At 42.7% G+C, this 13,156-nt stretch overlaps 1 protein-coding gene across 1 annotated transcript in view; it reads right to left on the bottom strand.

Annotated features, from left to right (window-relative positions):
• Window positions 1–3,964, bottom strand: part of LOC103598025 — a 36,470-nt gene extending 32,506 nt beyond the window's left edge. The window contains exons 1-3 of the mRNA XM_008581934.1: window positions 3,676–3,964; window positions 3,434–3,472; window positions 2,396–2,730 (exon numbers count right to left, since the gene is read on the bottom strand). Coding sequence (XP_008580156.1) covers window positions 2,396–2,730; window positions 3,434–3,472; window positions 3,676–3,964 — 663 coding nt within the window. The remainder of the gene's footprint in view (window positions 1–2,395; window positions 2,731–3,433; window positions 3,473–3,675) is intronic.
• Window positions 3,965–13,156: the final 9,192 nt, after the last annotated feature.

Below are 13,156 nucleotides of genomic sequence, written 5' to 3'. Positions count from 1 at the left end.
AGGTGCTTTCTCTCTTTAGTTCCTGGGCAAATCCATTAAAATGGGGATGAAAAGTACTTAGCACAAATAATTTGCTTTAGACAAAAACTCTCAACCCTTCTGAAAATTACTCAAGGGCTCCCAGTAGTTCTCAAATGATCTGTTTGGATGAACTGAGACCCTGTCAGCTTTTCAAAGTGTTCTTCCCGGTGCTTCCACTCAAATCCCCATCAACATTTAACAAGTTGTGCCATCAGAAATACTCTCTTCTAAGAGTGTAAATAGCCAGGATACATCAATATGGGTATTTTTTTACTTTCAAGCACAGAGAGATCTATATTTTAATGAATAACTAGCTACTGACTGAGAAGGTTGGACTGGGTGTTGAGGGACTGAAGGTTACAGAGGTTCAGAATTTCAGAAAACATAAGTGAGGCAATGACCATGAGGTTGGAATGGTGGGTGAAGTTAGCTATTTGCTGAGGGAAGGGGGATTTACAAGATTTTGTGCCAGATCTTCAATGGAAATCAAGTCACTTAGTTCTTGCCAGTGAGAAGCTGTGCAGGAAAATTTAAAGTGGCAAATACACTTCATCTCCTCTCCAGGAGCTCCTGGGAGGATTGGTAAACTCTGGCTGTGGACTATTTTTTCATGGCCCTCACGTTAAGAATTGTCTTTACATTTTTAAAGGATTTAAAAAAAAAAAAAAAAAAAAAAAGGAATGTATGATGGAGGCCATATGTGGCCTACAATGCCTGAGATATTTGCTATGTAGCCCTTTTGCTATTTTTGAACTCCTTCACATAGACACAGATATTGCTACAGACATCTTCTAGAACAATGCAAATTGAGAACTAAAGAAAAGGAGATCTTAACAAGAAAATATTCTAACCAAGTACTTTCTAATCACAAGTGCTGTTCTAATCACAAAACTTTCAGAAGACCAAGGGGGAACCCCCCCAACTCCATGCCTAAGGGGTGTGGTAGTATAACAATAAGAGCTAATACTCTTTAAGTATTTACTAAATTGCAGGAAGTAATCTTAAGTATGCTCTATAGCTTTAAATTGTTTGCTACATTTTACAGCTGTACAAGCTGAGGTCCAGAGAGAAGATGAGTGACTTAACAGAAGTTATTTGGCTAGTAACTGGCAGCTCTGGGGGTTGAACCTAGACACCTGGCCTCAGCTCTATTATGATGGGAAAATTCTTGAAAGAGTACGGAGAGAACTGTATTTGAAGCTTGGAAGAGGCAGCATCAAGTTGTCCCAACACCTAGCAGACATACACTAAACGAGCGAAGTTAATTGTAGGAAGAGGCTTCTGGTCCCATCAGTCAGAACTGTTCTTTTCTGAATCAATTCTCAAGTTTCCAAAAAGCTATAGAAGGAGCCAGTTGTTGGGATATACACCTCCTTGGCAGAGCAAATCCAAGTATAGGGGAAAGAAGGTAAGGCCCAGGTGGCTCACCTACCTGAGAAAACTCAGGAGAAAAATTGCTTTCACATAGCTTTGTCTCTTAGAGCCAAGTGTGTATCCAAAAAAGTAACAAAATGAGGTGATGATAGTCATATATGAAGAGTACGAGGAAACTTTAAACAGTTGAAAATAGTGGACAAAATTAAGAAACAGTGGAACCGGGTAGAAACAGGTAACAGCTTTAAAAGGCCACCTGAGGCTTAAATCCCAGTCTGATTCTATTTGGAAAAAAAAAAAAAAATACTTTAAGATTCAGCTTCGCAAACTACCATACATTGTGAAATGACCTGGGCAAATACTTTTCCAGTGTAGCTGGAGGGAGCGCACCTTATAAGCCTACAGTAAATAAAAAAATCGGACCATTAGCCAGGAAAGATAACTTTTTTCTCCAATAGTGCTTGTCCTGTTTTGTATCAGTCATGTAAGCAAAAAGCACATTACAAAGTACAAGTGCTGGAATAAAACTATAACATATACAAACTATACAACCACCCACAGAACTACTTTGCCATTGTAAAGTCCTCCTTCATTCACTTGGAGTAGCCAAGGGTGTTTTAGTTTCTAAGATGGTTTCATCATTTCAGAATGGTATCTCGTAAGAGCTCTTTACTGCTGAATAGGAGCAGGTTCTGTGCGTGATATTTGGGCTAGTACAGCCAACTCTAACTAGCCTGTAGTTCAATTTTCCAGCACGCGGAGTTGATAAATTCTTGACCACCCGCCCCGCCCCCCCCCCAATAATCACCTTGTTCGCTCACCCTGCTTTTAAATGGTTAAAGGTTAACAGCTACCTTTTGGTGACAACTGAGGGGCTCTGAAAAGAGCCTTTGGGAATGGGGTACACCTTGGACCACTAAGTTTACGCCCTCTCTCCGCGGATGCGGCGAGCGAGCTGGATGTCCTTGGGCATGATGGTCACTCGCTTGGCGTGGATGGCACACAGGTTGGTGTCCTCAAACAGCCCCACCAGGTAGGCCTCGCAGGCCTCCTGCAGCGCCATCACCGCCGAGCTCTGGAAGCGCAGGTCGGTCTTGAAGTCCTGCGCGATCTCGCGCACCAGGCGCTGGAACGGCAGCTTGCGGATCAGCAGCTCGGTGGACTTCTGGTAGCGGCGGATCTCGCGCAGGGCCACGGTGCCGGGCCGGTAGCGGTGGGGCTTCTTGACGCCGCCGGTGGCCGGCGCGCTCTTGCGGGCTGCCTTGGTGGCGAGCTGCTTGCGGGGCGCCTTGCCGCCGGTGGACTTGCGAGCCGTCTGCTTCGTGCGAGCCATGGTTAAGTAAACCTAACCACTCACCAACAGATGGAGAAACGAGCCGGTTATCCCAGCATTTATAGCGACCCTCATGTTCTGATTGGACAGTAGACTGTTACCCCTCCCTGTCTGGCCCACGGGATTGGTTGCCGGTTTAATCCCCTAATGAAAGGGAAACATTTTCTGCCTCTACTTCAGTCTTTAAGAAATGTATAAAGAAATCATCTTACTACCTTTGAAAAAGATTTTCCAGGCATAAAAATTCTAAGAGAAATGTCTGCCTGGGGATCTGAAAGTATTTTGCACTACTTTAAGTCATAATTGTATTATTCCCAAAATAAAGTTTATTGAAAAACATGAAAGGGAACTGAGACTAAGGTATTCGTAATTAAAGGAATGGAGATGGTTTGAAATTCGAGCCATGTGCAACTCCCGTACTTGAATATGCTTAAGAATAGCCTAAGACTGGGTAGAGCGTGGTGCTGAAGACACCAGGTCAAGGATTCGTGTCCCAAACCAGACAGCCGCCAAAAAAAAAAAAGGAAAAGAAAATAGCCTTAGAATTTGTTAAGGCTCGACCAACTTTTAATGTAAAGTGTTTTTTAAGGTAACGGACCATACTACGCTAACTACACAGCCCTTACCGTTCTAAGGGGAAAGTTATCGATACAGGGTGAGCCCGGCCGTCTCACAACCTTTAAACGAGGCGTAAGATTTGGCCACCGAACCTACCACTCTCAACCGCTACGATAGTTAGTGCTTAGGACACTCAAATGCACTAAACTCCCACTGTATGGCCACACCTAATGTTACACGTTATGTGAGGACGCCCAAACTGATGAACTTCTAAAGCTTTTAAAAAATGCCTACAGCTCTTTCACAGGTTTTGTGAGCGGCCCTGAAAAGGGCCTTTGAGGAATGAGAAGATGGGAGATTCTAATTCTAGCCCCCGAAGCCGTAGAGGGTGCGTCCCTGGCGCTTGAGCGCGTAGACCACGTCCATGGCGGTGACAGTCTTGCGCTTGGCGTGCTCCGTGTAGGTGACGGCGTCGCGGATCACGTTCTCCAGGAACACCTTGAGGACCCCGCGGGTCTCCTCGTAGATGAGGCCGGAGATGCGCTTGACGCCGCCGCGGCGGGCCAGGCGCCGGATGGCGGGCTTGGTAATGCCCTGGATGTTGTCGCGCAGGACCTTGCGGTGGCGCTTGGCGCCGCCCTTCCCCAGACCCTTACCTCCCTTACCACGACCAGACATGTCTGCAGCTCAAAGAAACTAGCAAGTTCAACATTCCTGGCAGCATTTTATATAGTGGTAAGTCGGACCTGATTGGGAACTCTGCACGCCAGCGGTATTTGCTCAATCAGTTCCCTGACTTGGAGCCCTGCCCACGTTTTCAGAAAAGAATGGAAAGGGCGGGACTGAAATTAGAGATTCTTAAAAGATGCCTGATTAAAACTTACTCAGTCCTTTTTCTCTGGTCCTTTACGCTGCCAACCGCTGCAAGGCCATTCCTTTGTTTGGGTCAGGCCTTGCAGTCTGTTTTTTCTCAGTCTCCATGTAACATGTTTCCCACTAGTGCCTTGTGACTGTTGGAATCGAGCGGCTCATCACAAGAGAGGTGGTCGCAGTCATTTCCGGCATTTGTGAAACCGTCCGGTATGCAAAGCGCGTCCTGTATTATCTCGATGTAATCAGCCTGAGAAGCGGCTGACCGCCGGGTTCCAGCTTCAAGGTGGGGTTCCTTGCCTTCTCACATTTAATCCTCTACCCTTTTCCTTACTTATTCTTCGTGTCGCCTTCCTTTATTTCCCTTTCCCTTTCTTGGCTGGCTGCTACACTGGGGGGAGAAGTGACTTTAATATTTTCTTCATCCTGCTTAGAAACACTTCAAAAAGCTGACGCAGAAGGGCGGCTTTTATCCCGGAGTCCTCGAGCGGGTGAAAATGCCGCTCAGAGCTCCCTCCTGTTCCCTCCTCTCCTCTGATGAACTAGGAAATCAACCACATGCAGAACCCTGTTCCTTAAATTCACAAATAAATTGCAGAGTGCAGACACCGGGATGACTTTATTCTAGAAAAAAAAAAAAGTGCTTCAACTTCAACAGTTTTTTCAGGCCGACATTCGTCCTTCTCTCTTCCTGAGCTTCAGTAATGTTTACCTTGTACGTTCCAAAAGTGTTTATTTACTCCTTAAACAAATGTCTAATTTTATTCTAGGACAGTCTTTCCAAGTGCATTATAAACTCTGATTACTGTACATGCAAAACATATCCATCTCTTATTAGTTATTCCATCTCCCGTCGAGCTTCTAGGCTTGCCTTTTTCTCTCCCTGTTAATAGTGAAATCCAGGTGTGTAACCCTGAAGGTGTAACTCCTGTATCTTCTGGTGGAGCAATCTCAGCACTCTTCTTCTCTTGCAACTATAGAAAAGCCAGGCATCGTTCTTCCTCATTAAATTGCAACTGTTCTTAAATATGTTATTTTGGTATGAAATTTTTCAAGGTAATGTTGGAATAAGCAGAGCTGAAGCCAAGTTGGGACCTAAAACAGCCTGGTCCGGGAGAGTGGGGAGAGGGATTTTTTAAAGAACAGTCATTTTTCTCTCCTCTCTTTCTTCCCATCCCCTTACTTTCTTATCTTGCTTGCTAAATAGAAAAAAAACAGGACCGAAACGCTTATCGGTACTTTGCAAAACTAATAGTTCTTTGAGACTGCAGGATTTTAAGAAGTGATCAAGGCCAAATATCTGGAAGCTGGCCCTGGGCACTAGCAAGTCAGCCAGAGCTCTGCAAAGCTGCAGGAAAACTTTGCAAAGAAGCTGATTCCACTCTGGAGCAAATCAAAGTCCTGCAGGGCCTTGATATAACAGCAATATGGAACAGAAACCAGATGAGGCCTTGACAAGACCTTACACCTGAGACATAGAGCCCTTGTACTTCACATCCCTTCCCTCCTGCTTTTCACTTCCCACTTTCCATTCCTTCTACCCCCTTCTAAAAACCCCTTAGTAAATATAAGCCTTTGAGATAGGATAGGCAACCATCTCCTTCAACTGAAAACACTGCCTGCCTATAACGGCAACCATTTGACTTCTGAGTCATTTGTTTTCTTTCCTCCTGGAGGGCGTGAGTAGCCAGACTTGGGTTCAGTAACAATGAAATCTTGAAACACTGAGAAACCTTATGAGTGCCCCTTTATGAGGTGAAGAAAATTAGATGATAATTTTTTTCTCTAAACTCTTAGTCTTAGTGTCTGGGTCCTACAAATTAAACTGACAAAAGACAGATTAACAGAGGGGAAAGGTTTTTTCATATGCATATGGAAGCTTTTGCTAAAAAGAAATGAAAGCCCAAAGAGGCAGATAGACCTGAGGGCTTCTATACCATTTCCAAGGGGGATAAATCGTGGGAAGGCGAACGTATGAGATAAACTAATGGAAGATAATGGTGTCTAGTAAAGATTCAAATCATCTCTGGTGATAAAAATTCACTCTGGGAGTCATTCTCCTCTTCTGGTATGGCAGAAGAGGACACCTTTACAAAGGGAAATTTTCATAATAAATATAAGTTTGTTTGTTTGTTGCCAAAGGGAAGGTTTTCCCCTGTTTTTAGTGTTTTTCCTGTGCCCGCTGTTTCTCAAAGTAGCCCTTGTGCTAAAGAGGCATATTTTGGGGTGGCATAATCTGGCCTTATACACGTGACAAATGATGGGCTTTATATTTGCTTCTAAGCTCTTGATTTAGCTGGTTTTCATACCTGAAACATATCAAACAATAGTTGCCAGAAATTCTAATTCTCTCCTACTCACTTTACCTTGCTAACATCTCCAGAGTCAGATGTTGAGAGAGCAAGAATGAAGGTGAAGGAGATGGCCTTCACACTCTCCTCCAGCTTGCTTTCTCACCCTCCTAGCTTCAGAACAGCAACAGAGGTGAAGAACACAGTTCTTAGCTTGTGTACTTCAAAAGCAGACTGGTGTTTTGCAACTCAGGTTCTTTAAAAGGTACTCACACTTGATGCCTTTGGTTTTGGTGGTTATTACAGGTTATTCGGGAGTAAAGTTTGACAATTCTGCCCAGGTTATGAACTGAGTGACAGCGACAAGGTTGACTGAGCCTTGGCTCAGCTCTTGTTTCTGACATTTACTTGTGTGTTGAGCTCAGAAAAAAAGAGAGCCCTTCTTAGTATTTATCCCTTAATCATTCCTGTAAATTATCTCTACCATCCCATTATCATATATACAACTTTGATGAATATTCTTGATATGTCCTCTTATTGTTACCAAATTAGGCTCTGGGGTCCCAAGGCCATAGAAATGAACAGTGTACCCGGCAGTAAAGCAAGCAACACTTTATTTTATTTATTTATTTATTTTTTTTTTAAAAGATGACCGGTAAGGGGTTCTTAACCCTTGACTTGGTGTTGTCAGCACCACGCTCACCCAGTGAGCTAACCGGCCATCCCTATATGGGATCCAAACCCGCGGTCTTGGTGTTGTCAGCACCGCACTCTCCCGAGTGAGCCACGGGGCCGGCCCAAGCAACATTTTATTAAAAGAGGAGATAGCCTTATGTGTAAGGGAGGTAGCTACAGGAAAACTAGCCTCCGAGGGGAGCTGTTCAGGGTCTTTCATACAGAAAGAGGGTAAGGGGTGCAGGACAAGCATCAACATTCTGCCCCTCTGGAGGTGGTTCATTCTGTTCTTCCTGGTTGCACCATGGGTGCATGCTCAGTTAGGGCTTTGGTCCTTGCCCTTGTTCAGTAGGTCCAAGATGGTGGTGGTGTTCATTATTGTCACTCTGGGAGGGTCATTGTAGCAGTCACCTTGAAGTTTTGTGCACATGTGGGAATTCTTAAAGGGGTCTTAAGGTTAATCTGCATTTTAATTTTTACAATTACAGTAAACAAGCCTTGGGGAGGGGTTTTGCAACTCAGATATCTGTTCCCCTCTTATCTCAGTTTATTTTATCGGGGTGGGCCATGGGGTAATCATGTGCCTGGGGGGGTCTCATGACTGAGGAGTGGAAATGTAACAAAATGTCCTCTGCAGGGAAAGTGGAGTCAGTTTGGTTCTTAGGCCTAGCCTTATTCTGTGTCATTATGAGTCTGTAGGAGAATGTCCTTAGGGCATAGTCCTGGACACAGTAGGGTGGTTAGATGTTCTCCAAAATGCCTTATACAAAACCATCATCAGTAAACCACCTCATGAAAGTATAAGTTTCTCCACTTCCCATCCAACACTCGTTTATACCCAGTGCTATGGACTGAATGTTTGTGTCCTCTCCAAATTTATATGTTGAAACTTCATCCCCAATGTGATGGTAATAGGAGATGGGGGCTTTGGGAGGTTATTAGGTCATGAGGGTGGGGCTCTCATGAATGAAATTAGTGCTCTTATGAAAAAGGCCTGAAATATCTACCTTGCTCCTTCTAATATGTGAGGACACAGCAAGAAGGAAGTGACCCTCACCAGACTTCTCAGCCTCCAGAACTGTGAGAAATAAATGTTTGTTTATAAGATAGCTAGTTTATAATATTCTGTTATAGCAACCCAGGTAGACTAAGACACCCAGATTTCTGATTTTGCTGATCTGATGGGTATTAGGAAGTATTTCATTATTGTTTTGATTTGCATTTCTCCGATTACAAATGAAATTTTAAAAATTCTTCATGTAAGTGTTAGCCATTACAGTGTCTTGATTTAAAAACTGACGTTTTTTTCTTAAAGATAAACTAATACACTAAAAGCATATTTTCTTATACAGAACTATCATTCCTGTAAACACTCTTTCAGCCTATTTATGTAGATGAAGAATGTAATGCAGCTCCTACCAGTTTCCACCTCAAAAAGTATATTTCTAATTTTGTACAGATTAGAAACCCTGTTATTCTCAGCAAAGATGCATTTTGAAAATCCTGTTTTTGCATTTTAGAACCTCTTTCCTAATGAGAACCACATCATTAGAAAATGCTCTTGTCAGCAGGCCCCATGGTGGAATGGAAATCTCCCCTAAACTTCATTTATGATGAATTTTTGGTGACTTTGCTTGTTGTCCTGTTTTATATCCATCTTCTCAGGGCTTCAACACTTCTGGGAGGGGGAAGCAGTTTTGAAAGTATTTGTTCTTATTTAATTGTTTCAACATCTTCTCTGCCTCCTAGACAGAGAAGTTTCCTGTGCTCCACATAGTGTCCAGAATTGGAAGAGAAGTTTGGGAAATTTTACCTTGTAAAACAGAAACTAACAGAAATCGGCAAAGAATTGAGATTGGTCAAGAGCAGAAGTGGCATCGTTGGAACAACTTGCTATGTATTACTGATCAAACTGAATTGTTTCCCAAATCTAAACAATGACTGGAGTATCTCCTCAATCCAATCTTATTAGAAGATTTCGGTGTATTTCTCCAATTCTGTGAGGGGCACTCCAAGCCAAGATTCAGAGATAAAATGAGGTTCAATAAGTATTTACTGAGCACCTAATGTGTTCTCTGGGGCACTGTCTAAGGCACTATCATATATACCCCCATTTAACCTTTAAAGCAATCTCTTGAGGAATGGAAAGTACCTGTTTCATAGTTAGGGAAAATGGCTTCTAAAATAACATATAATCTAATTAATTGTTAGCATGGGGTTCAGGACATGCTACCCCCAAGTATGGCACCTGGGCATGTTAAACATTTTAAGCTGAAGGAATTTGATAAACAATATGTGCAGGAAGGACTTTCTGATCTTCCCCTAAAGTCGGTCATGAGACCTAGGAAGTATTTTCTGACCTTCCCTTGAAACAGATTATAAAACCCTCATGTAGGAAATGCCCTCCCTATACTCAGAAAAAAGGAGCATCCTTATCTCCAAAGACAAAGGGACACAGAAAGGAATATGAACAGGCTGTTCGGGACCAGAAAGCAATATCCAAAAATGAAGGCCTCAGAAGCAGCCTCAAAAGCCAAGTTTTCCTCTGAGCTTCTCCTGGCCTTCTGTCTCTCAGTTTTATTCTCCCCTGAGGCAAGCCATGGAAACTAGAATCCCTCTTCCCTAAGGCAGGCCATAGATATACACTAATCAGCACCCCCCACCCCCACCCTGACACCCCTTTCTGTCCTGGAGCTGGCCATAAAGAAATTCCCTGACCTACCTTATCTGATTGTAGGTTATAAGACCCCCATTCCAGAAAGGGTCCTGCCCCATATCCTGGAGGAATGAATGCTACACGGAGAGGCCAAGAGGAATCTGAACAGACGGGACTTGCTGGGTTTCTCCACTCAGTCTATTAACGTTAGATCATACTTCTCGCCCAATCACATTTCTACACACTGCCTGCTTCATAGAATCTAAGCATGAATATGGACAATTTCCTCTATATATTTGGGTTCTGTGTCACATAAAACTATGATATAATAAAATTTGTTATGCCTGTTCTTTATATTAATCTGTGTTTATCAGGTGATTTTTCAAAGAACCTTCAAGGGGTTGAAGGGATGTCTTCCCTTGGCCCCTAGAAAGCCTTGCTAAGTTTACTCCCCACGCACATTTCTTCATGACTCTCCACTCTTCATGAAGCCTAGCATAAAAATACTTGGGTTTAACTGCTTCTTCAGGTCTTCATTTCCTGATGAAGACTCTAGTCTCACATAAAACTTGTATTAAATAAATTTGCATGCTTTTTGATCATTAATCTGTTTTTCATTATAGGGACCCCGGCCAATGAATTTAAGATGGGTAGAAAAAATATTTTTCCTCCCCTACATTAGTATGGATGGGTGAGGGGTCTGGAAAAAGGACAGTCACAGAATAATGATTCGTGATGGTCAATGACAGAGAAGTTCCTGTGAGCCTAGACGTCCCTGTGGTGAGGGGTGGAACTGTGGGATGTGATCATCTCGTCTGGACTAGTGGAATCTATTGGATGACTCCTACCTCTTCTTGTTTTTCCTATCACATCAGTTATTTATTGTTATGTAAAAAATTTACCCCCCAAATTAGCAGCTTAAAACAATAAATTTATTATCATATGCATTTTCTGGAGGTCTAGAATCAAGCATAGTTTAGCTGTGTGACTCTGGCTCAGAGTCTCTGAAGAAATGAAGAGTCACGCTGTCAGTGGAGGCTGCAGGCATCTGAGGCTTTGCTGAGGCCAGAGATGGCTCTCACATGGCTGTTGGTAGGTTTTTGCTGACTGTTGGAGAAGGCCTCAGTGTCTCGCCAGGTAGGCTCCTTTACAGGGCTGCCTGTGTCCTCCCAACATGGCAACTGGGGTCTCCAAGAGAAAGCAAGTATGAAGCACAATACCTCTTATGAACTAGTCTCCAAAGTAGCTTTTATCCCTTTGACTTTAGTCATTTGAAGCCAGTCTCTAAATCCAGCCTACACTCAAGTGGAGAAGAATTAGGCTCAATGTTTAGAAGGGATGAGTATCAAAGAATTTTTGGACATTTCCAATGCCACTATTTCTATGTTCAAACTTAAGCTTTGTCACCTCGTGCAGAGTGACAGAGACACAAGAGATTACTCAGAGCCTATGTATTCAGAGCAGTGAGAAGCCCAAAGGGATGGGAACAAGGAAACTCCTTCAAGAGAGGAGAGCCCAGGCACAGCCCCAAGTCAGTTTTTGCTTCAGTTTTTATTGCGAAGACAAGAAAATTACAGAAGAAAAACAGATGGTTAATCAATCATAGTGAAAACATAAACAAACTGGCTACATGACAATCTTCATTAAAGCAGGTATAACTTAAAATATTTCAAGCAATTTACCATCAAAAGGAGTCATAAAACTAAGCCATGTGACATACAAAAAGAAACAATGAGATAATCACCAAAGTGCCTAACTCCCCAAGAAACTCAAAGAAACAGTTTAGGGCAAGATGTGGGACGTCCCCCAAGCACTAACTAGCAGAATATCCTTGAAGATTTTAGCTTACATACTTTCCCAGCATCTAGGTTTAGCTGAACTAACGGCAAAGGCCCCCAGAAAAATCACTTTTTGCTGTGCTTCAATTCTCTACATCGAAGGCTTTAGTCCTATGAGAGTTTTCTGGTCTTTCTCAATCTTAGCATTTCTATGTTTTCCTAAAGGGTTGGGCTTTGGTCCCCTATACGAGAGGGTTTGGCCTCCTAAACTATAGTCTTTCGCCTTCTATGCTAAGAACCTTGGTCCTATAAATACATGCTTTATTTCTATCTCATTAATAACTTCTCAGTCAATATCCTCTACAAACCTTCAAATAAAAAATGGTCTTTGTCTTACCAGTCCATAGTACACCTGAAACATTAGATCTCGGAAGACACAATAATGTCCTTGCTGAGGAATTGGAAAACATTAGAACCACCAAACTTTCATCTTCTACCTTAAAGGAAATCAGGTCTTCTGGCCCAGCTCTTTTTCTTTTTTCTCCTCTTTTCTTTTTTTTTAAAAGATGACCGGTAAGGGGATCTTAACTCTTGACTTGGTGTTGTCAGCACCACGCTCAGCCAGTGAGCGAACCGGCCATCCCTATGTGGGATCCGAACCCGGGGCCTTGGTGTTATCAGCACCACACTCTCCCGAGTGAGCCACGGGCCGGCCCTCTCTTTTTTTTTTTTTTTTTTTTAAACTAATTATCTTTTATTTTCCTACAGCCACTGGAGGTTTATCCAAATCTCCTCCTTTCCATCTAGAGATTGCTAAACTGACATCTACTGGCCCAGATTTTCCCTTATTATTTTGGTACATTTGGAAAAGTAAGGGAGTTATGTATGCCCCACTTAACCCCAGGGGCTACTGTCAAGTTCATATACAAAAACATACATGAAAATTCTTTAAAAACTGTAAAGCTTTGTATAATTGTCAGTATTATATCTACTCACCATGGGAATAAAATAGTGGTGACCAAAAGTGTCTGGGACGAAATGAGTAATACAAAAGGTGGGGGCACTTAGTGATTACCCGAGACGAGTGGGACCTAGCTCATGTCTCAAAGATAGGACATCAGAAACATATTCATTCAATTAGAATTTATTAAGCACCTAATATATGTCAGGCTCTTTCAACAAAATTTGTCCCTATGACTTGTATATTCTATGGGAAAAGAAAATGGAGCAAAATTTATTTCACTTTTAGAACTTAAGTTCACACAGATTTGGGGGAACATCTTGTCTCTTGGAGCCAGTGATTAACACATGTGGGTATCTTGTCATGTAAGGGATAGAGTCATTGGAAAGCCCTTGGGGGAGGAGGTATTACTGCTCCAAATGGTCTCACTGTGGCTTCTACTTCAGTGAAGTCACTAGTAAAATGTCAGGTGATTGTCCTGCAGGGTTCAGCAACCAGATTTGTCTTTTTTTTTTTTTTTTTTAAAGATGACCGGTAAGGGGATCTTAACCCTTGACTTGGTGTTGTCAGCACCACGCTCAGCCAGTGAGCGAACCGGCCATCCCTATATGGGATCCGAACCCGTGGCCTTGGTGTTAT

The sequence above is a fragment of the Galeopterus variegatus genome, unplaced genomic scaffold, assembly GCF_000696425.1.
Source record: "Galeopterus variegatus unplaced genomic scaffold, G_variegatus-3.0.2 Scaffold2491, whole genome shotgun sequence".
NCBI lineage: Eukaryota > Metazoa > Chordata > Mammalia > Dermoptera > Cynocephalidae > Galeopterus > Galeopterus variegatus.
This window is presented reverse-complemented; position numbering and strand designations above follow the sequence as displayed.